The following is a 24,057-nucleotide window of genomic DNA, read 5'->3' as shown; positions in this document are numbered from 1 at the left end:
TTATGGATATGATTCAAATTTCCAAACCTAACATCATCGGAACCCTGATAATTCGAAAGAACATTAGATAGGGCATTGAATTGTGCGTAAAGCGCCGGCACAATGTGCCACTGTTAGTACGTCTTTTAGGGATTGTTGCCATTCGTTAGCAGGATTTCTCTATCGAGAATCTGATTCGTGTAAACCGTTTTTTAGTCACGTCTTAGCTTAGCTATTGATATGTATGCACTGTGCTGGTATTTCTCTATTCCTGGATTTTTTGTTCGCGTCCGTTTGCTTGTAAGCCGTTCGAATAGAATCGTAGTTTTGATTTGCATTTTCTTACCGTTATGCTCTGGCCCGTTTGCTCTGCATGTAGGTGTATTGATATGTATCGTGTTTGTTAGGCATATTATCCTTTATTTTTCTTCCTCCCCTTAAAACAGCTTCTTGTAAGTTTTGCAAAAGTCTGGATGCTTGCGTGCGCGTAGTATATTTGTACACTGATATGTCGTTTGATCTCAACCATTGTCTCAATCGAAGGGCTCACTCATGATCATAGTCTAAGGATGCTTCCTTATCGCGGTGCTCGCTGGCCAGGCTCGATCCGGATGCGCCATCCGTTGCGTATCTCCTTCGCTAGCCGGGTCCACGCTTGGTGCCGATTCTGGTGGGAATTTGGTATCGAGATGGGAAATCGATGCCGTTCGAACCGAATGGACTGATCGGGCACGATAACACGTGCCCGGTACCGCGGACGGACGCGTCCAACAAGGGGACGAACGGACGCACGTGTTGACCGGATCGAGCCTGAACGAGAAATAAAGGTCTCCACTCGCTAGCGCGTTTCGGCCTAGAGCCCCCTTAATGGACCGTTTCGTTTCGATTGGGCGGAAATCAGCTCCGGTTGCCCGCGTTTCGTTTTTGCGTCGTTTTCGAATGGAAATATTTGTAATCGATGGCGTAATGCTGGTGTTGTACGAGCTGTCTCAACCGGACACTAGCTGAATGATGTTTAGTAAACGCGTATGCTGATTTTTAGCAGGTTCTTCTTCTCTTTCACTTGAGAACCACATTGGCCAATCGGAAATGAAACCGCCATTAATGGGGTCCCGGTACCAGAACGGGGCGAGGAAGGTGCAACTGTCTTTGGGATGTACCGTCCTCTATCCGGTTGAAAGAGAGTACCGATGGGAAATTTTTCATAAGAATTCTCCTTTGCGACAACGTGTAGAACAGAGGGGTTTTCTTTTTTAGTAGGATATACATAATATGAACAGCGTTTGCTTGCCTTTAACTTTCTTAGCGTCGAATTCAACCATAACTTCTTCGATCGTTCGTTTGTGCAAGTGGAACTTTAAATTTACGTTTTACCCTCCTCCCGGGCGACCCACAGTCTGTGGTCTCCTCGGAGGTCCTCGTCCCTCATCTGTAGGTCTTTTTGCCTGCCTGCCTTCGCGAACTGTAACTCACCGTGGAAACTTTACATTAATTGTGTGTATGTGTAGAAGATTAAAAGTTCAAAATGCCTCAGCCAGTATGAATTTATGTAAAGGTGTTGTGTGTTTTTTTTTCTCAAATAGTTTTCCTTTATTTTGTTCTTTTTTTCTGCTTTTTTTCCTGGGAGTAAGTTTTTCATTCACTTCTACCAACTTACAACACTACTACCAGCGGTTTTTTTGTCTGTTCATTCCCTCAACTTTCTTAAACTAGAGCGGATTGTTTGCAACGTTTTGGATTTGACTTCTTAGCTGATACTCTTTTCCATGATATAACGTTTTGTAATAGTATGTATATATGTATGTGTATATATTTATATATATATATTTATATTCATGTATAACGATATGTATTGTTTGCATAAGAACCGATTATATCAGCAAGGTTATGTTATTGTATTGTTTTCAATCAATATTATGCATTGGTAGTAATTGTTTGTTGTAATGGACGAAAACGGTGAAGCTAGCTTCCTGGTTGTGTATTTTTGGTTTGTTTTTTTTTTCCACTTTTTCTTTCCCTTCGCGATATCACCTCTCAAGCGCTATCATACAAGCCAACGGGTTTGAACAACTAGGACGAATGGAGCATGACACAGCTGCAAATACGCCACGAGCAAAAGTGTGTGGCTAGCGGACTATCGAGAAGAGAAGAGAAGATTACATTTACGTTACGTAACTTGTGTGGACTGTACACTCGGCGCCAAATCACAGTGGAACGTTGAAAGATTGATAAAAACATGTGATATATTTTCGTTAACCACCCTTCCGGCTTAGTTGCTTTTTCAACCCGCAATGGCAGAACTTGCACAATCCTTAACCATCGCTTTCATTCAGTTGTCTCCGTCGGAGAGAGCCAGAGGTTTGGATAGCTTTTACAAGAGCCGAAAGGTGCGTATTGATACTAACTAATCGTGTAACTCATGCCATTGATGTGCTCTGCTTTCCCGTCCGGCTCGCCAGAACGGGGAGCGGAAAATGTTATACGATAAAATTGTAAAATTGCCCTTTGAAGTGCGCATTGATATGTATTCGTTCCGATAGATTTCGTCTGAAATGCACTAGCTGGCTTGCTTGCTGCTGGATATGTGTTTGAATGTTGTTTCATTTCCCTCGCATGTAGGTACTTTTCTCTCGTTCCTCCTGCTCATCGCTACTTACTTAATGCACCCTCACATCGTTCGGCTTGCTACAGTTCAGTTGATATTGTTTGATTAATTTTCTCCCACCTCCCACCGGCAAACCGATAACTCGATTCCAGTGCATGGTTAATTTTCAGCTTCAGTTATGTCGTTATGTTGCTTCATTTCTTTTTGTTTTTTTTTGCTTTCATTAGGGGAAAATCAGTCCTGATGCGGTGGTTTTTTCACCAAACCTAACGCAAAACCAATCACTAATCGCTACAACACAAGAGAGTGGATCACTTTCTGCACGCTTTCAGCATGCGTACGTGGTGCGTGGGATGTGTTGGAAGGATCTTTATTAGCTATTCCAGAGATTACGCGATAACTCCCCCCCTCCCCTCCCACCGCCCATTTCCTTCCGGGGTTTTTCCGGGTCCGGAGTTCGCATGCTTTGTGTTCTGATACGTTTAGTGCTTACTGTAGATGATGCGCTTCTCGCCGGCCGTATGCTCGATCTGGTGCTTCACCTGAGCGTTTGGTGGGAGGAAAGAAAGCAACGGTTCGGGGGGTTAATGGCCACAAGGGCTGTTCCCGGTGGTTGCCGGGTGGGAATAAAATTCTGTTCGTCATCCATACGTCACCGCCAGACGGCACGCTTACCTGATCGGCGGCAACCGTTCCGACGCAGAGCAGTGGGTCTTTGAAGTACGAGCAAACCTTTGGAAGGGCGGGAAAGAACACGAAAAAGAGTTAATGGTTGCATAAGGATGGCAAATATAACAATTAGGGGCGGCTACCCCCTCAGGAGATGTGATCGAGGTTAATTGAAATGGCTCCCAACGGTTCCTTTGGTGAGGAAAATGATTTGATGAGTTGAAAAGAAAACTCCCCTTACCTTGCGAGGCACTTGCCGATGTCTTCTCTGCACCTGACAGCACAATCCCCTGCGGTGTGAGGCCAATGCATGTAGGTGGGCGAGGTGAGCAAAAGAAGAAAAGAAGAAGGATAACGATTCGGATCAGTCGACCGGTTTTTGGGATTGGTTTATCGACGTTTCCATCATTCCTAAACGAGACCATGGTAGCGTTTTCTCGGGTATAGTACAACCAAAGTGATCTGTCGGCTAATCTGTTACTCAAGGGGATTATCCCATCACGGGGCAGGTTGATTACTGGATGTTGTGTCTGATGTTAAAACGTTCATAAGGTGGTTATAATTAATTGTGCTTTAGCTGGCACAGAAGTTCCTTTATTGTTATTCTGCCTTAGTGAGTTTAAGATCTCTTTTTCATATTAATTCGAGCAATGCGTTATTTATTATTCTCTTGCTATTTATACATGAAGGAAGATATAGCTTTCGTGCTCCTTTTGTTATGAAGCTAATTAGTTAACCTTTCTGTTAAAAAAAACCTCATTATTTCAGCTTTCGTTCGGTCCACTTACCGTGTAATATCACAGTCGCTGGAAGTGATGCAATCTTCCCCGTACTGCTTCGCCACGATGGATGGTGGTCGGCACACGTTGGTCCCGCTTAGGGCGGAAATGTCGCACACCAGCCCGGATTCGCAGTCGGAATCGTGCCTACACAGCTCCCCGTACTTGCGCCCGTACATCGGCATGCACGCGCCATTCACTGAAAAAGGTGAAACTTTTTGTGTGTTGTTTTGCGTTCGTTTTCGTTTACAGGGTTAGTAAAACAAGCGGCCAGTTGGCCATGCGAAATGGGCGGTCGAAAAAATATGGGAAGAGAGAAAATGGCTTCGATTAGTTTTTCCTTCATTCTGCGAGGATTTCCGGTGGACAACAACATCGATTCGCGCATCAAACGTTTGCACGATCTAGGCACAACAATTTACACCGAAACAGAGAGAGAGAGAGAGTATTGCAAAAACGGACAGAGAAAGCAAGAGAAAGAGATAGAGAGAGCAGTATGCGATAGCAAAAGGATGTGGCAAACGGAAGGATGTAATTAGAAAAGCAGGTGTACTAGATAGAGACAGATAAGTTCAGATGATGTACGAATGCATGAATCTAATTGGCACTTAATGCATAATCTAATTGGTGCTACGTCCATACAATGTCACTAGCTTACACAAGTAACATGAATATATAATTCTTACGAGACTCATTTACGTCGTAGCATCGTGGCTGGCTCGTAAAATAGATAAGGGGTTCACACGCGAGCCGCATTTTAAATTTGTTTAATCACCGCAATTAAAATTCATTATTCACCTAAAGTGATTAGGGAGTGCTTCGGGCGATTTTTCTCGTAATACAACTTACACGGTCACGCTCAGATCATTTGTAGTACAAGGTTTAACGAGAAATCTGTTTTACTTAGCATCAGAATGAATGACACTGGGAGAATGTTAATTGCATTTGCATTTTGGGTAATACATGAAGGCTAATACACTTCGTATGGCGTTGGAAAGCTCAATTTATGCGAGCCAAATGTTCCGTGATCATCTCGTAACGCCTTAAACGACATTTCATCAAAGCAGAAATAGTTTCGAAGGGAAAAGACAATCAATCATGATGGCGGAAATTAGCGAATGTCAAAGGTACACGCCCACACCGTCAACTGATCTTGGCGATGGAGGCGCCTGGTGCCTGCTGGTGACGAAGGTGAGCTATGATATTTTTAGCCGATTGCGATGCCTACGGATGGACAGCTATCACGCTGGCAATTGATCATTTTCTTGTTGACCGTTCCGGGCAGATAGCAAAACTCCGATCGATTGAATGGCACAGAGAGAGAGAGAGAGGGGGAGAGAAAAAAATAAAATAAAAGAGAACCAAAAAGGTTGCGTCATTCGCTACCACGGTGGAAAATGTGACATCATTCGCATAGGCGTTCGGAGTGAAAACCCATTGCCAGACGTTTGACCGATATTTGACCCTTTCAGTGGGAAGCGAAAGTTTTGAAAATGTTTCAAGAAAGTATAGTAGTGCAATTTATTGATGCCACATTGGTTATGAATAACCTCTGCGTCCAGCCCTTCAGCTGCGTTTGTGATACTCTATAGCGAATACCATTCACGTGCATGCTCAGAAAAGTTATATCGTTCGTTCTCAGCTGCTATCAGGTAATGGAAATGTTCTCCCATACGTAACTGAACCGGAACTGGAAGCAATAAAATTGTCCACACAAACCAATCGATGCTCCACTCAATGTGAATTGTCTTTTTCCGTTACGGTGTCTTTCCTCGCACAATCAAACAAACCCACCATGAGTCTCCTGACCGTAGCGTATAAAATACGTCCCATAACAAGTTATGATCGGGGCCTTCGCGTTGCTGTAAACTCCAAGGCGGGTATGATAGAACTGTTTCCGTCCTCGCGCACCACAAAATAATGCCAAGTGCATTGTTGTTGCCCCCTGCAGGAAACAACACTCGGATGTAAAGGGCAGAACAAAGAAATGGAGCTGGCGTGTGTGTTTTTCTTTGCCTGCTTTTTTCCCGATCGTTGCTTTATTTTTCACGATGGCTCTTGTCGAACGGCACTCTTAAGAGCTGCGGTCCGTAAGGGTTAGCGTGAGTTGACGCCGTGAGATGTTCGTTCGTTCGCCTCGCAAGGGACATGTCGCGTTTGCTGGCACTGCTCATCGATAGGGCCTGTAGGCAGATGGTTGGCGTTCTGACAACAACCACACACGCCGCTGCAAAGCTGCAAAGCGTCCCGTATGATGGCACAATTTTTGATGGGGAGATCGCACAGCTGCGACGTGCAAGCCCCAGAGACGGAGAACGTAAAAAAGGAAACAACAAAAAAAAAATGAAAACCCGAACCTCTCTTCCAGTGGGAGGGATGAGGATGTGGAAAATTAAAAGCCCCTTCGGGGCCTTGTTGCGAGGAGCGGTTGTGACGAGCTCGTCCTACGCCAACGGTCCATAAAACATTCAGCCCAAGCTTCTCACGCTTGGTTCTCGTATGGTTCTCGTACGGCTGCCGTTCGGCTAACCGTTCGTCCTGTCGACAGTAACTGACAGCATGCAAGCGCCAGCAGCGACCACCGCAATACTGGGGTCATGTTTGTGCTTTGTGCCGAATAAACTCACATACGCGTACAAGTACTGCCTACATGAGACGAGCAGGCGTACGAGCAATTTTGGGGGGTGTTTTTTGGCCGTAGAGAAGAAAGATGATTTCGATTTGCCCGCGGAAAAGCGGCGGATCGCATGTTTGTAAATCGAGTGTGTATGTGTATTTCTTTTAGCCGTTGTGTTCTTTCCCTCGCCAGCCCAAAGGCTGGAGATCAAAATCAACTTTACTGCCTCAGCAGTGCCCTCGCTTTGGCGCATAACGTTTATGAAGTCACACATACATGCACTTGCAGGAGCTAGGATGATGAATCGATCGATATTTTTTGTTATCTCATTTCGGTTCTTATTTCATGTAAATATATGCGTAGGTCAGATCACCCAATCGACTGCATCCGTAGGGTATTGTTTCCAAATCCAATTTTACCACATATGAACCCATCAAAGCTACTCGGTACTTGAAGGTTGATTTGGAATGAAAATATGTATTCACCCAATTTACGCATTATTTTCACCTTTCAAAGCTTCTCATTTATTTCCCAGCCACGTACTCAATTCCGTCAACCATTCATCTTCGATGAAATCAATTCCCTTATCCTGATGTACGACCAATTTCTTTACTTTCACCAACCAACGCCGAAGCATTATCGGGTTATCACCTTTCGCAGCGATGATTCTGCGAGCCTCAGCGCGTTACTGCCCACTACGCTGACAGACTACACATGAGTTACAGTCCTTTCTAGGCACCGGTTTGACGGGCAAACAATATTCTAAGACCGGTCTTTCGGTGCCGCAGCTCGATCGGTTCCAATCCCGACACCCCGAGCCCCGGTAAATCACAGTGGGTCTCTCACTAATAGGGTTCTTAAATGATGAAGGCTTAATGCAGGCTGACGTGCATTGGGTGGCAGCTTTCAGGGAAAACGTCTCGTGGTTTGGATGGAACTAAATTCCGACAAAAAAAATGAGAGAACGATGTACAACACATAATACCTAGCTGTCATAACATAGAAGATTGAGGGCGACTCTGAACAAGGTAGGGACACAAAGGAAGCGTATCGTCTGAAAGCACTAGAGCCGCGTTGGAACAACAGAGAAAAAGAAAAACAACAGTGACAAGGGATAAGGGTCAACAACGGAACGTAAATTTATCATCCCATTTTATCCTCCTAAATCCAGCCCATGTGCAACGGAATCGGGCGAGAGAGTGGCGTACTAAATTGATCCAATAATCTAATCGCCAATGTATATAGCAACGGAATTAGCATCACCTAGTTGAGGGTGGTTCTCCCACGCATTCCTTAAATGTGCAAACGCGAATCAAAATTAATATCCAACTTTTCCCACCAGCCCGTTCTTGCGGATAGTCGGAAAAGCTTGTGCCTCGTGAAGGCCTAAAATATGGTCGCAATTTAATTCCGCAGCCTTCCCACGCACCGAACGAGGTGCGCCCGGCTTCCGTGCAGGAAGCCTTCTGTTCAGGGGATTTTAATCAATTCACCCTTCGCGTTCGGTCGCGCGTCGCGAGGCTTCTTCCCAGCTCCAAAGCCAACTTATCCCCATGGTGGATGGAAATTGGCTCCGGCTGCCATGGCAACGCGACGAAGCACGACGATTTCATCCCGCTTTTGTGGAAAAGGTGCTCGCTGGCGTCATTTAGCGTAATGCAATTATGAGCTATTGCTCGGTTCGTGAAAGGCTTCACCAAAGTTGAGCTAACATTTACAATGGTGTGCTGATGAGGCGCATCAGAGATGGGCCAGCAACAATGAAGCCAGCGGCTCCCGTGGGAAATAAAAGTTCGTAAACTGTTCCCCAGGATTTCTGCTCGATAAATGGCTGGAAATAAATTGTATTGAGGCACATTTCTCGTGTGATTATCTGGTTGCTTTGAGTTTCAGTCTTTTGGGAAAGTCAAAGTGTTGTAATGAAGCCATTTTAAAAGTGGGTTAGTATTTTCATTAGCGTTCCGTTTGTTGAAGCCATTCAGGGCTAGTCTTTTCAAAGTTACATCCTTCCGGTTTTCGGATGCTCATTGACCACTACTAGCACGATAGGATTTCTCATGAAGAAAGCTACAGTATAAGATCGGAAAGGCAACATCGACTACACAAGAAGCACACCGAGACAGACAGCGAAGAAAAGAAGTGTGGAAGGACACGGGCGAGAGAGAACAAAAGGATAACAGAAGGAAGGAAGTCGTTTACGACACAAATGCGAACACGTCACGCTTTGTCTTGCCGGCTCTTACCGTTGTCTATGATTATACAGATAAATCCTGGGCAGCAGTACTCGTTGGCGGAGCACGCTCGAGGATAGCACTCGTCCGGTTCGTAGCGTGGGCTCTGCTTTTCTTCATCGAGGATCTCGTTCTGGAAGGAAAAAAACAGACACGGGAGGCCACTTGGCGTTAGGTGATTTTGCTTTCGTCCGTCACGTCGGGTGGCTGATTAGAGCCTGATTGTGTAAACAATTTCGGATGGTATATGACAATTTGAAACCATTCTACACCGGTGCGATTGAGCATGAACCAATTTAGCTTGATTGGTAATGCACATGAAAAAAAAAATAAGTGTGTAATTATTTATTCGCTCAAACGCTCACAAAATGCCTCTGAAGGGGTCCCGCGGAATCGCCTCATTAAACTTGTTCAATAAAAAGAAGTTTCAAAATACCCAAATCGGGGCATTTGAAATTCTTCAAGTGGAATTGGTTGACCTTTGATTCCGATTGAGGTGCCATTTTTTGTTGCCTAACCGCAAGGCTCCGGCATTCGCAAATAAGTAACGAGTAAAGTTTTTCCGTTTGTTAGAATTTGCCGTCCCCATCGCACGAGCTGAAGGGTGTAATGAAATTAAACCTCCAACGTCCGCCTGGACGTCCCTAGCGCTCGGAAAGTGATCGATATTTGCGTTGTAATATGAGGCCCCATGTCGGGTGCCTTTTTTTCCCGAGCCCAATTTTCCCCTGCGCTTCATTTGCATCACGACACTCTCGGCGAGATAATGAAAGTGGCCACGGTGGCTCCGGTTGATGCGGAATTTTTGAAACACCCGAAAATGCGAACCATGAGGCAATCGTTTTTGGGGTCGTGTGTCGGAAAAGCGTTTTCCTGCAGCATCACACGCCGGCAAAAGGCCCCCTAAAAGCTGAGCGAGGACGCTTACGTTAGAGCGAGAGTGGTTGGATGGAGTTCGGTGGTTGATTAAATTACCATGTAAATGTTATTACCCTCCGCGATGCCCTCCTCCCACTTTTGGGTGGGTTGTGGGTCGTAGGTATAGTTTCACCGGTCGGTTGATTCGAAATTCGATATCGTGACGAAAAGTTGAAAATCGTTGCGTGATAGTGTAATTAGTTTTGGGCTCGGGCAACGAACGTGAAACAAAGCGTTTTCCGCTAGCTTTGGTACCACCGCCGGTGCGAGAGATTATGTTCTCCGGTTGGCGGAGCTAATTCGGGGAGCTGGAAAAGTTGCTCTGCTCTCATTTGTCAGTCACGGATGGTAAAGCATGGGTACAACTGATTGCAATATTTGAGCCATGCGTGGCTACTAATTGAAGTTAGAACATTTGTTTCTGAGTAAGGAACTTTTGATTAAAAAACCGATCCAATTTGGACATACGATTTGGTGCTTGCTTTGAAACGTTATATAAATAAGATCAGTTTAACTTAAGCGAACCATTATTTGTATGTTAAAACATTTGCTTATGATTGTACAGGTATAACACATTTTTTTTGTTGAAAAAGGAGAGCGATAAATCATTCAGTTTTTGTTCACATGCCACGATTGTTACGATAGCAATATAAACCGCACCTATTGTGGGAGGAAATCGTTTCATTTGTCTACCTGCGATGGGCAAACAGAGCTCCTACGGCATTCGTTTTTATTGAGCCAATTACAAGTAGGGACCAGTCGGGACGGGAGATATTATTCTACTCTTTTATAACATCCCTCCGGTCGACATAAAAAAAGGTGTTCCGCATAAATAAGGAGCAAAACATGGGCATGGGCACAAAGAAAGAAAGAATGTTACACAAAATGCGCCAAATGGCAATCACATTTTATTGGACGTGCGGTCGATGAGCTCGTTCCCTCGGATCGCGGTTGTTGTTCTGTTGATTCGGTCCCTGTGTAAATGTTTATTCTACCCCACCCGCAATGGTAGTGAGCATGAAAAGCCTGTTGTAATCATATGGAAGAAAACATGATAAAATATCGATTCGGGAACGGTAAACAAATGAAGGAAAAATTAATTCATTGGATGATTGGTTAGCATTTCCCCGATGTGCTTGTGGCACATGTGGCGATATGGCACGTATCGCAACAGATTTGTAGTGATAAGGCCAATCTTGTGACATTTAGATGCTTTTTGCTTTAAATGATGCAGGTAGCGTGGTGCGTGGTTATTTTTACATGAATAAATATTAATAAAACTCTCGATTTATGGAGTGATTGTGTAATTTTACATTGGTTTGCCTATGTGAAAGCCTGAGTTTTTGGTTAATACAATCATTACGTAACGTTGTACAATTGAAGGAAAAAGAATTGAAGTATAAAAATCATTACTTTATACATATTTAACTATTCAGTCGATGTTTGAGGGACATATTTTGCACCTATTTTAATAAGAAGTCACTGGAAACTAGTTTCTTCGATATGAAATGAAATCTGATCATCAGAACAGAAATATCAATATTAATATTTTTTTATACACACCTGGAGGAACGATTGCGGTCGATAAGAGCCTCCGTGGCTACCGTAGCCCATGTTTGCTAGCATTTCCGGCGAGAACCTATTGAATAGTCCACCCCATGCGTTCACACTTCCGCCGAGGAGTAGAATCGCACCGATGGCCATCCACAGGGCAGGAGATTTCATGTTGAAGATAATAACGCTGAAAGAACGAGAGACGAGCGAGAAATCATTAAACAAGGCAAAAGCACTCGAAATATCGGTAAAGTAAACATCAATCGAAGTAACCAGAGCCGTTGCTAATGGAAAGCGCTTGAAAGCTGTTGACCTGAAGTGAAAGCTTACTCGAGAATTTTAAGAAAGCGTCGTTATTTTCGCGATGGAAAGTTTGAAATGGTAAAGGTTAACGAAAGAATAGAGGTGTCATAGCACTCGAAATGCTGTACAGGTTTTGATTTGCTTAGAAAATATGTCACTATAACTGCTAAGTGTTTTTGGATTTCCTATTTAAGGCTAAGTCGTACTATGAGCTTTGAGCTTAGAGTTCATTAGTTTGAAAGAATTTTGAAGAAATCGATACCAGAACACTTCTTAAGAGTTGGTCAGTCTTGAATACTGAAGAATGTTTTGTGCTACCATGAAAACATCACGAGAAGTTGCAACTTTTAGTGAAACTATTCAATTTAAAGAAGAGTTACGTATATAAAGATACGCTTAGTGGAGCTCTATAACCTGTGCTTTGTACTTTATTTTTAAGTTGAAAGAGCTTTTACCATTACTCAGATTCAAGCACCTTTCTGGTGCAATTTTGCGTTCACTTACGGGTGAAACGTTTCAAAACTTTGAAGCGGCTGATTCACGTTACACTAACAAAAATCTACGTCCATCAATCATGATAAGTCACTGTGGCAGTGCAGCACGTACATTCGCGTGGTTTTGCATGGAGAGTCGCTTCGGAATCGCTCTTTTTTTTACCTTCCTTTTCAACACAAAGTTCACGTTGCAAGGACCGTAGATTTATTTCCCCGACACCGCGCAAACGCTTTCCTGAGCCCGTGGCAACGAGTGTCAACCCGTCGTGGCAGGTATTTATGCGGAATGTATGCAAATTACTTGCCCGTTCAAGTGCACACGGCCAACCATAAACTCAGTGAACTTGAATCTCCCAACCAACCCGTAACTTCTGTTCTTTCTTCGCTTTGCCCGTGTTCTCACTCGCACACTCTTTCTCTATCCGAACTGTGCTGCAGTGCTACCAAATGCAAGTGGTGCTGTCGCTTGAAGAAAGGGAAAAAAACGCTAGGACGCTCTTTTTTTTTTGAATAAAATACCAAAAAAAATCAACTTTTGCAACCGACGATAGTACGACCGTACCAACGTAAAGGACCCGCCAGGACTCGAAATGACATTCAAACAAACGAGCCGCACCTTGCACGAAGGCAATGGACGTGTGTTGCTACGTTGACGCGATTCGTAACATTGGCCGATGCATGGCAAGCGATGGGGGAAAATTTTTGCGCACGTCATGCGGAAAAGCGCTCCCGAAACCAACGACGACAAGGATGCTTTACTGCTGGTGGGGAATATGGTTTTATTGTTTTTATTTTGACATGTTGAAAAGTTTTTGCGTTTCTGCGTGCATCATTGCTGGTGTTACCCGTTCGTAGATTTGGGAGAAGCATTTCGGTGGTTTTAGCTCGGAAACAAGCGTGAATAACACCAGAATCTATTGGAAAACTTTTCTCCGCTGAGGGACGAGTTAATGATGCAAGGTGTGTAATTTAGAGATTTATAAAAACAAAATCACACGCACTAGTAGGTGGCTAAATAAGGTACAGCACGTATGAGTTATTGCCCCTGCTGCTGATCGGTGAAGGCTAGAGAACATTGCAATACAAACGCTCATTTCCTGCGGCGTAAGTTTCTCCTAACGACCCGGTGCCCGGTTTCCGAGGCGCAATAAGGAAGTGAATAAAATTGAACGTTCCTCCGGGGAGCTTTCTGGGGGAGGAACCCAACACACGGAAACTAGCACCTTGGGTGAGAAAGCACGGCACGTATAGCTATATGGCAGGACGCATGAGTATTTTAATTACAGCCAACCTCTTTCTTCCACTGACTGATACCCCACCAAACCACCCCATCCATGCAGGATCGTAGTCCTGCTGAGATGATTATTTGTTGACTTCCGTACGAGGAGTGAAATAGAAAATGAATGGCGGCGAAATTAATACCGCACGTTGCTGGCGTCGTATAAGGTTGTGGGAACCGGAAGCTAGCAGCCTTGGAATCGTTTTAGCATGCCTCCTGGTAGTTGTATAGCAATCTTTGCAGTTTTTAATAAACGTCGGAAGGAAGTTATATTCCATGGAAACTTTGCAATCGCTCGGGGTGGTCTGCTGGTAAGACAAAAAAAGGGTAGAGCTGGGAAATAGGTAACGGTGTAAATGGGCGAAAAGATGTAAGTGATTTATTCGGACAATGCTCCTGAAGGAAATGAATTTAAAAAAAACTCATAAACTTCATCATACTGTAGAATGATGTTCTGCTCAATTTTCTAATAAATAAAATGAATGGGTCGAATAGAAACGTTTGCTGAGGGCTAATCTGTTTCTCATAGCGAGAATTCTCAAAAGAAAAATGGGCTCCTCCTGTGTGCCGACTCATCAATCACACTGCGCGTGAAAAAAGAAATGGAGCATAACGACTTTGTGAGTAGGAGGTATGTTAGCATCACAAAAAAAGCATAATCCATATCATCAACAAGTGAGAAGGTGTGTTTTTGATGAATAATGGTGTGTCAACGTAGAGATTTTTCCTCATTCCATTATCATGGCTGGAAAACGAGACTTGCGAGTTTCTTAACGACGCGTGGAAAGGAATGCAAATGGAGAAGAAAAGGAAGAAAAAAGAACTGTCCAGTCATGCTTCGTAGTGGCGGATATTCATTGAAGAGTATCGCGTGTTCAACGTTCAAGCTACTGCAAGATTGGTCAGGTAAACTGCTTTGCAATAATTCATCAGAAGGATGTTTAGCTAAGTTCCTGCAATTTTTTGATAATTATCATCTTTTACGCTGTTGTAACTTCACCTTACAAATCGCTTCAAATGTATCAATTGGCGAAGTTTTTTTTTTCTTTTAAGTAATGCATCGATTATGCTCATGTAACGCTTGAAATCATCTGCAACACTTTACCGTCTCTGAAATATCTATAATTTATTTCCCAACAGCCTTTTTGAACTGTAAAAATTAACATGACCATGCCCTTGCTTTTATCATATTCCACGTACACAGTTTGCTATTTTTTGTGTGTGGATAGGCTTTCGATACAGTTAGCCTCAGTTTGCTCCGGTGGGCTGTAAATGCCAACATTAATTATAAATTTAAACCCAACCATCGACATAAAAAGCCCTAGCGGTGGTGCATTTTTAATTACAAAAGAAAAAAAACACACATACACTGCGGGAACGGAGGTCTCGATTTAAATAATTTAAATACTGCCACCGACGGGTTGCTTGAATGAGTTCATGTGGTCACAAGCATCCACTTCGTGCCTCCTCAAAGCCCCATTGCATAACGCCGTCGCAGATTACCAGCTTCTTTCTCAGTATGGGGCACATTTGTTTCGTGATGTGGGTCATGTTTACTGTGGCCTATGAAGCACAGTAATCTTCAGCCGTCGTGTCTGGTCAGCCACCTGTCTACAGTTTATCCAGACGCAACGCGCAATATCCTGCGTGTCCTTTACCTTCTTGCCAATGTAATGGTGCCGCTTTCCAGTCACGCCAACACGGCTGCCGGAAGGTTGCGCTGGGTTGTTGAGTTTCGCGGAGAAGACGAACAACAACGTTCACCGACTTCCTTGTATTTCTGCCACTAGCTCACTGCCACTGCTTTTCACCTTTGAATCGCGTGTGTTGTTTTTCTAATATTCTTCGAATCACCACCTTTCTCGTGCTTCAACCGCGCTATACGAAAGCTACGACGTACTTGAGCCGGAACAGGCGCTAACAACACGCACTTGCTCCTTGGCGGAATCGACGCACACACTCACGTACTCACAGGCACGCACGCATTCGCACGTGGTCGGCGGCTGCACTCACGACACCACACGCACGCTACAAACACTCGTTCGGCACGAAATAGGATATCCTCCTCCGTCAAGGGCAGCAAAGAGGGCGTTCCGAGGATGCACGAAAAGGGGAGCGTCGTCCTGCCGGAAGCTCGTCCCAGGATGCTAAGGATTAACGGCACTGGCACGGGTTTTACCTTTCACCTTGGGCTTTGGGCCTTTCGGGGCACGTTGCTTTACGAATTTCGCACGGGTCAAACGATCTGGGGTTGTGCGTTAGCTGGCGTTCGCTTGCGGGAACGCGTTCTTCGGTTAGATGGCCTGTTTCTCGGCGCGCTCTGCCAAGCGAGCGTTCCCACGGTCAAGAGTGAACTGGTTGCCGCTGGTAAGGGCTTCCGGAGCTAAATGGTCCGCCGAGGTTGTCCTGAAAGCTCCACCGTCTAACGAATATCGTTGCGGAGAGTGAGCGAGCACCGCGAGAGGGTCAAAATTGCAGGAAACAACCGCGTCGGCCGGAAGCTTACAGCTCAAGGGAGAGAGAGAACGTGAGAGTCGGATTTTATTCGGTGTGTTGGGAGTCCTTTTTTTTCAACAACTATTTCATGATTTTCGTTCTACAACGTTACAATTACTGTAATATGTTTTGATTCTTCATTCTTTTCAAAAATATCTATATCTCAATTTTATTTTTAGAACAAATTTTTAGACCACCATTAGTAGCTTTCCAACACGTAAAGCTTCCAGAACGTGAGACGATTGCAGTTAGCTTCGGGTGGTGTTTGCCATTTCTGTTTAGAATTTACTTTTTTCTGGGCGTAATAGGAATCTTATCCTAGGAATCTCACCAACCTACCCGAAGTGGATTTTGGAAGGTGTTCGCTCTAATGATGAAAGAGAAAATTTGACGAATTCTGAAGATGTCGCAGGTGAGAGCCCTTGAGAAGCGTCTGTACGATCACACTACTGCATGGGTAATCAAATGTTGATTATATACACCCAATAAGAGTAATAGATAAGATGCAGTGGATTACTAAATAAAAGTATATAAGAAGATTGTAAAAATAAAAGTAGATAAGAAATCAAGTGAAGATAAATAAGATTAGACGTCAAAGGCATCCTGCAACTATTTGCTGGAAGGCTTCGGTCTAGAAAAGTATATTTTTCTTGTAACGACCTATCCTAATGAGTCTGGTTTGGTCGAATTCATACGTGAATCTGTGCAAAAAAAAACAATTGCCCCTCGGCACTCAAGCAGCAACCGATGGATGGCCCTCGTTCGGAGGGGCGAAAAAAAATGTATTGGACCGGGTAATTGAAAGGCTTCCCATTTGGACGTTCTTTTCCGGCCAGGCAAGGCTACGGCGAACGTATCATTGCTCTTTCATCTACCGCGGAATAACAGAATTCGGTGTGGCGCTGTTCTGGTGTGCGTTGATGTGAAAGGTTATCATCTCAGACCGAGCTCGTTGTTGCCTAGCGTTGGCCTCCGGATGGTGCGATGTGCGCATACTCCACCGCGACGAAAGCTACCGTTGAGACGAGCTGAAGCTTTTCCGACACAGCAGGCACTGCCGTGATGACTGCTGCGATGGACGAGCACGCTAGCGCTCCGGGAGACAGCCCGCAGCTTCAGTCAGTTGGGAATATGGAATTTGAAATAGGGAAACGGGGTCGATCAAATTATTCGACCGCATTAACTTCCGACCTTTTTTCGTTAAATGTCACAGCACGGTTTATCGTATTATAGTGTCTTTTACGTGCTTATCTCATACGGATAGATATGAGTATTGTAGTAAAAGAAAATCATCAGAAACTTATCGAATGTCTCCTGTTTCTCGATTCTTTTCTTTCGTTTAATACATTTCATTTAGTTTGCCATCTATTTGCTTTGAATGTATAGTACGTTTATTAAGAGAAGACTGTATTATGACTAAAAGAATTCATTTGTAGACGTTAGATACAGTTCTATTTAATAATCATGACGAAGGTATATGAAAAATTTAGAAAAACTTTCGGTTGATATCGTAGGAATAATAAGCATTTTCATCTTGAACATGTTTGTGAGGAACGTTGCTTTCGAATAGTAATTTATTGTTTTATATACCATCAAGGATATCCTTATCATCGTTAGGATAGTTCTGAACGGTTCTATGATGCAACCAAAACTATTCGGTTTTTATCTATCAACAGCTGTAGAAAAAATTCCTTTGTTAATCATGAATTGTTGCCACGCTTTGACGGTTCGTTACGTTACGTCACCTCGAGGCAGGAAAAACATAAAATTTCGTAAGTGCTGATGGCACTGAGTAGGCACTGGAGCAAAAACAAAGCTGTCAGCGTGGGTATTTTCTGGATGAAAAAGCGATGTTCTTTTGAAGATGGAACGGCAGAAGTGGGAAAGCAAACAGTTGGACATTGCATCAGCTCGTTACAAGTTCGGTGCAGACGGGAAGGAATCGTTTTTGTCGTTATTAAATCGCTCTTTCGTGGTTCTACTACTGCGCTATGAATATTTACAAAGCATACCACCGTGAGGAATTTGAGATTGCTCGTTACTGATAGTGGCTGCAAATTACTTCCAACATTCGCTAATATATGTACGAATGCTTTCGATCTAGAGAGCGCGGACTAGGGGGGACTATTACGCCACCCACAAGATCAAGAGCATCAAACGAAACCGTGCCCGTTTCAACTGCTCATAGACAAACAATACGTGGAAACTTAAGTTTGTTTCATTTCCTAATAAGCGAAAATGCGCCTGTATACGGTAATGGAGTGGAATATGTTCCACAGAATGGTTGCGCGCGAACCATCAGTCGAGATGCATGGAAATAGACTCGTTAACCTTGCCTGTTGGGAAGTTTTGTTCAGTGGATCATTTCCCCGGACGGATTCTCGATAAGTGGTAGCGAAAAAAAAAGCAATAAAGTATATAGAAGAAAACCTCGCTTCGCAGGATGTAACGCTCCATGAAAGGCGGTACTCCATTTCGGGGGCTATTTGTTCGCCCGCGTGGGGTCTGTTTTTGTGTTCAATATTTTTGCAAATCCGAACCGATGAAAGTGCCCTCGGGTAAGCTATCGGAAGAGGTGGCGCGAGATTCTTAGATGGGAAAACACCAGCCCGAGTGGCGCGCTTTTTTCTCTCCTTTTTTTACCATGAAACATTGCGCCTTGAAAGACGACACGAGGATGGAAAATTGTAACAGCAAACAGCGGAGCGTAGATCCGAGAATGAGTGCGGATGGGGTTTGGCAAACTTTTACCCCGTACGGTTGAGCCATAGAGCCAGCTTTGAACAGCCGAATATATATATCCTTTGCTGGTTAGCGGATAGCTTTCATTCGTTTTTCTCAATGATGCTTCGACTCGATGGTTTTGTTCCGCGAACGGTTTCTTACAAACAAGCCAAGCAAGCCGTGTTCCGAACGCAGGTTGCACCATTCCGGCACTACTATGTGCTCGGAAGCACCGTTTTCGCGCTGCTCTCGTGGCAGAGGATACGTATCGAGTTCGAGTGGCGTGGACACAACTTTTCATTTATGCAAAATTTTCCACCCACTCCCAGCCGGTGCAAGGCGTGCACCATTAACGTCATTGTTGTTTTTGCGCTCGAAACACGCTGTGCGCTTGTTGCAAATGGCGTCCCGGGACTTGGGAATTCACCGAACGGGAACGGGGAGCGAGCTGAGGGTTTATTTTCTTTGCGACTTCGCTGAGATTTTAAGCCAATTTACTGCAACGCATTTATGCCCGCTACTTGAGGGAGCGTGCTGAAATTAACTCGATGGGTGCATGTAAATTTGGGTTTATTTTAGCATAAATAATCCACTGAGTGAGTGAACGAACATCGGCCGTGTGTTCCGTTTGCGGAAAAGGTGCATTTCATTTGCAACTCCGTTGCGCCCCTGAAAGGCCATAAAAATCGAACCGAATCGAAACGTAGCAAACGTTTAATCGCTAGCAATCAATTTCGGGCTTAATTGCGTTTCTACGATAGTGCATCTCGATTTTTTAAAGCTCTGCCACAATCGAACCTGCCGCCGAACACCTGGGTTGCATCCGCATCGGTAGCTCTGCATTTATAAATTGCCCCATGCTCCATCGATGGCGTTTCCCATTGTTTTATCCATGGCTGTATTCGTGTGCATTTCAAGCTGCACGGTGAAGTTTCGAAGTAGAGACGAGCACCGTGTCTGTGCGATCGCCCTCCAGCCCAATGCAGAAGGAGCCAGCTGGCCAGGCAACCGAGCACGAACGAGGCACAATTTCTCATCCCACACGCCGGGAGTTCCTTTTCCAAATGGCAATTTCCATTCCCCGTTCCATCCCGCCACAGGCTGCATTCTCTTTGCACCCCGGGTGACGTCGCCGGAGCTTAACGGTTCATTTGATCCTGGCTGGGAATTTGAATATTTCGGGCTCGGGCAAGAAAAGGATACTTGATTGGGGTTCGGCACCGTCGGCAGACGTCGCTGCTGGCGATGATAAAAAGGTGCTAAAAATTGATTGGCCACTTGTGGGGTAGTGTGCCAACCGGAGTTCTCGAGAGTAGAGCGTGAAGCCTGGATTCTGGAACCGCTTTGAGCAGTCGAAGCGAACTTCATGCTTCGATTATCAAAGCAATCTCGATGTTGATCAACCAACGAGAACGAGCGCTGGGATGAAAGTCTAGGACGTTCTGGAATGTTTGTTTGGTTTTGTGTCATTTGGCCAGTTGTGATCATTCGTTTTTCAATTCATACTTACTTTACGCAAGCTGCGAGGAAGAAAACACACAAACAAGCAGTTGATTTAAGGTGAGTTGCATAAGTGATCGATGCTTTGTTCTCGACTTTTCGTTCCATTTTTGCTCCCCTGACAGATTTATAGCCTGCTCGCGCTGCTCCGAGCACTGCATTATCGGGATTATTCCTACTCGCAACAGGTCGGTCCTTCGGTGTTTGCGCCAAACCCCTTACGAAAGCTCAACCACAGCTCCCCCGGGGGGGAAAGTTCGCTGGTCGAACCATCTGGTGTCCAGTTCAGGCGGTCCGGTGAAGATAAAAGGGACAGCACGGTGGATCCGTACGGCGGTTACATTGTTTTAAATGGGCATCCGTCCATTATTCAGCACCAAGTGGTCGTGAATAAGTAAACGGGGCTGGCGTTTTTAATGCAAAACACACTTCACTCGGACGGGACGGCGCCGGTTGCTGATCCTGAATGCCAAACCGAGAGAGAAAAACAGTGTGAGAGAGAGCGAGAGAGAGAGAGAGAGTGCCAACCATGGATCGACCTGTTGCGGCGCACCCTTTTCGAGAAGAACGGGCAAGTTTTTCGCGCGAACGAACGAAGAAGTTGGAATGATCCAAAGTTAATTAGCATGCATTTTTCATGCCAAGCTGTAGCTGGCCGTCTTGCGGTAACGCATGGGACAGCAAGCGTGTAAACAAGCGTGTTCGGATGGTGGCGTGAAAAATAAAGCATGCGCTTACTCTTTCTATAACGACAACGACTTTTGTGTGTGTGTGTGTTTTTTTTTCTCTCCACAATTTTAACCACTCCGTGTTCCGTAACGCGTTTTGTCTTGCATGTAAAATTAAAATAATCACATAATCGTTTTTCTACACCATTTTTGTTTTGCTTCCATCATCCCTTTACAGTTGTTGATTTTTTTTTATGTTTCGTAAATCGTACTTCTTTCCTATCGTTTCTTCCTTTTTACCTCACCTATCGGAAGCTGCCGGAAGCTTAAGGTATAATATATATTTGTGTTGTTGTTTTTTTGTCTTCCGTGCGTGCCTTTTTGCAAGTTTTAATAAATAGCTTGAACCACTAACAACAAGTTTAATAAATAAGTATAAATTAAGGCTTAACAATGACTCCGAATCACATCCTTTCGTCCCTACGAATGCACTGTTTGCTTTCGATTGTTTGTCCACCCGCGCCCCTCCATGCTCCTTCCCTTTTTGCTACGCTAATGCACGGTCGGTGAAACGCAAGCGCTCGATGCAAGTTGGGTTGCAGCTGCATCGCCGCATTCCGTGCCAGCCTAATGTGCAGCAGGTTAAACCTAATCCTTTCTACGTGTTACACACTATCTCGTGGCTTCGTCGCGGCTCACTCGCACCACCAGGCTCGGGTTCCGGTTTCGTGGGATGCTGGAGAGGAGGATCTTCGGGACACCATTCACACATACACGCATCCATGCATCCAACCATCCACACACGTGTGTGCACGCGCTAGCTGCACCCTGAAGCTCGAAGAAGTTCACCGTGAGCTGGCGAGCATCGAGCGAACCTTGAACTGCTGGAGCAACTCGCCGACACAGACACGCCTACCTACCGGGCACAAGCACACATAGCCACACTCACAACTGGGTGCACACATCCTTTCGCACGCATCCAACAGACACACTAGCACCATGCATTTGCCGCCCAGCGGCTCACCGTGGGTGGGATCGTTATTTCACGCCAGTAACGCTCCGCAGCCAGGGTTTGTAGAAGGTCGTGCGCATGTAGACACCGGGCAGGTAGGGTGCGGCACACCGGATGCCATGGGACACGGTACCGACCAGCTCGTACCGGCCGTCGGGACGCTGCAGTACCAGCGGGCCACCGCTGTCACCCTGCGGAAATGGAATTTAATTACATTAAAGTTTGGTGCGCGTTGCTGACGATCGATTCGTTTTAATTATAAGCGTAATGTCATTTTTATCACCCACCCCGGCGTGAGTTTTGATGGCGCCCACGTGCTGCATGTGCGAACGGGCGCTCTGGGCTTTTGCACAAGCGCTTATTTCGGTAATTAGTGGGACGCACACGAAGCGGACAGTTGGAAGTACGCGCGTTCATGAGAGGCGTAATTGCATCTATTCAGATCATTCTCCTGCTTTGTGTGGGTGCGTCATTAAACAATTGAGATACGCAAGCGGAGCAAATTGTTTGCGTTGGGTCATTACGCGTGATGCAGCGCGATAGGGATGCGTTCAACGGGTCGAGTCAAATATCCTTCGATAGTGCAGCAAATTGCATACCTTCCGGCGCAGTCTAAATTCGAACAAGAATCTATCAAGCTCGATGGCGCTTCAAAGCTTCACAGCAATTTGTTTGATTTTCAACAAGTTATATAGTTCCCCAATGGACTGAATTAAGTTCTAAAACTCAATGTGCAATATCTGCGCTTCGTAGGTATTTTTACAACGTGCAGGCGTTGTGATGAAAGCCACGAATGAATCGCATAAATTATTCATGCCAGGCAAATCCTTCAATCAGCTCGATCAAGACGCATCCTACGAAAGAATCACGTTCCGAAAAGCATCAAAACGCGTCCCTCAGACGATAAGGACCGGTAGTCTGCTAGCCAGCGATGAAAGGAGCGCAATATTTGCTGATTATGCTAATGAAATACTTTCCGACGATGACGGAAATTAATTAACCGAAGCCCCCAATCAATAATGCGAACGTCGTTCTGCACGTCCACGTCCACTTCTCGCCCATCCCACTTGGGACCACGTACGTACCTCGCAGGAGTCTCGCTTGCCGTTGGCGTAGCCAGCGCAAACGAACGACGGCAGGATCTTCTTGTTGTGTCCGGCCATGTGGAACATCTCCTGGCAGACGCTGTTCTCGATGACCGGCACCTGAAATCGGCACGAGCGAAATCCGTCGGGACGTTCCAACCAGAAGTGGGATGCAAATGATGCGCAGGAAAGCGAACCAGAAGAGTGGAGAGAACGCAAATCTCATTAGTTGTAATGCGAATTGTTATTTGCGAGGCGATGATTTAATGTTTAATTACCTGAACTTCCTGCAGAACCGAGGGGACACCGCCGCCGTACGTCAGTCGTCCCCATCCCGTCACGGTTGCCATGCGCCCGGTAAAGTCGGCTTCATCGCCCGGCATACAGATTGGCACTGTGGGTCAAAATGCAAGAGGGCGGAAGTAAGCAAAAACGAATCGGAACCAAGCAACAACAGCGAACGTTCGAATGGTGGATCGCCCCCGGAACTCGGCTAATGGCGCGTAATCTGGAGCGCACGAGCGTGGGGCTGCTGCTGCTGCTGCTGAGATTTGCCCACGTAATGGGGCGGATTAAGATGATTATGTAAAGGTTTTGCGAGCGGCTGGGAAGTCTGAAGCACGAACTCTTAGCAGCGTAGGCGAAAGGACCTGGTCTCGCTTGATTATGGCGATCGATGATACGCAGATTGCATACCAACAAGGCGCGCATTAGACATTTCTCGCAATCACCGGAACTGCTCGGTGGAGCCCGTTCTTTCGATTACGGAGTGAGGACGAAAGAGAAAGCAACCTCTAGACCGGTGCTTACCTATGTGGACGTCGTAATGGATGGGGTTCTCCAGCTCCAGGATGGCCAGGTCGTTCTCGAAGGTAGCCGCATCGTACTGCCGGTGAACGATGACACGTTTCACGTTCTTCGTGACGGACCGCTTCGTCTCCAGGTCGCTCGAGATGTCGAACTCTCCGAACACGGCCACAAGCGAAGCGAGGAAGCTGCCAAACGAGGGAAAAGGATTCGTTTTATTGCGGTCATTCGAGCAAATCAATTACCGGCGTCGGAACCGGCAAAACGGGCATGATAGTGCCGGGTGAAACGTTGCGCTATTGCACAGCTCCCCTAGCTTTCTCGGACGCCATTGCTT

The 24,057-nt window shown here is 45.4% G+C and overlaps 2 protein-coding genes across 3 annotated transcripts in view; both read right to left on the bottom strand.

The window, feature by feature from the left end:
- Positions 1 to 1,473: 1,473 nt before the first annotated feature.
- Positions 1,474 to 11,523, bottom strand: LOC128727154 (prohormone-3). Of its 2 annotated transcripts, none has more exons than XM_053821030.1 (6): positions 11,362 to 11,523; positions 8,893 to 9,013; positions 4,042 to 4,246; positions 3,495 to 3,543; positions 3,260 to 3,316; positions 1,474 to 3,126 (listed from the first exon to the last, which is right to left on the bottom strand). In XM_053821030.1, exons 1-6 carry the CDS (start codon positions 11,521 to 11,523, stop codon positions 3,067 to 3,069), a joined length of 654 nt encoding a protein of 217 aa, XP_053677005.1. In that variant the 3' UTR covers positions 1,474 to 3,066. The 2 variants fall into 2 exon arrangements, with proteins under 2 accessions (XP_053677005.1, XP_053677006.1); XM_053821031.1 differs by having other exon boundaries at positions 4,042 to 4,231; positions 11,362 to 11,502.
- A 10,331-nt stretch (positions 11,524 to 21,854) lies between these two features.
- The window catches only part of LOC128722796 (serine protease filzig), a 32,183-nt gene continuing 29,980 nt past the window's right edge, over positions 21,855 to 24,057 (bottom strand). Inside the window, exons 5-8 of the mRNA XM_053816477.1 lie at positions 23,724 to 23,908; positions 23,192 to 23,307; positions 22,914 to 23,033; positions 21,855 to 22,019 (exon numbers count right to left, since the gene is read on the bottom strand). Coding sequence (XP_053672452.1) covers positions 21,855 to 22,019; positions 22,914 to 23,033; positions 23,192 to 23,307; positions 23,724 to 23,908 — 586 coding nt within the window. The remainder of the gene's footprint in view (positions 22,020 to 22,913; positions 23,034 to 23,191; positions 23,308 to 23,723; positions 23,909 to 24,057) is intronic.

The sequence above is a fragment of the Anopheles nili genome, chromosome 3 (assembly GCF_943737925.1).
Source record: "Anopheles nili chromosome 3, idAnoNiliSN_F5_01, whole genome shotgun sequence".
NCBI classification, from domain to species: Eukaryota; Metazoa; Arthropoda; class Insecta; order Diptera; family Culicidae; genus Anopheles; species Anopheles nili.
The sequence above is the reverse complement of the archived record's forward strand: the minus strand, read 5'-3'. Positions and strand labels throughout refer to the sequence as shown.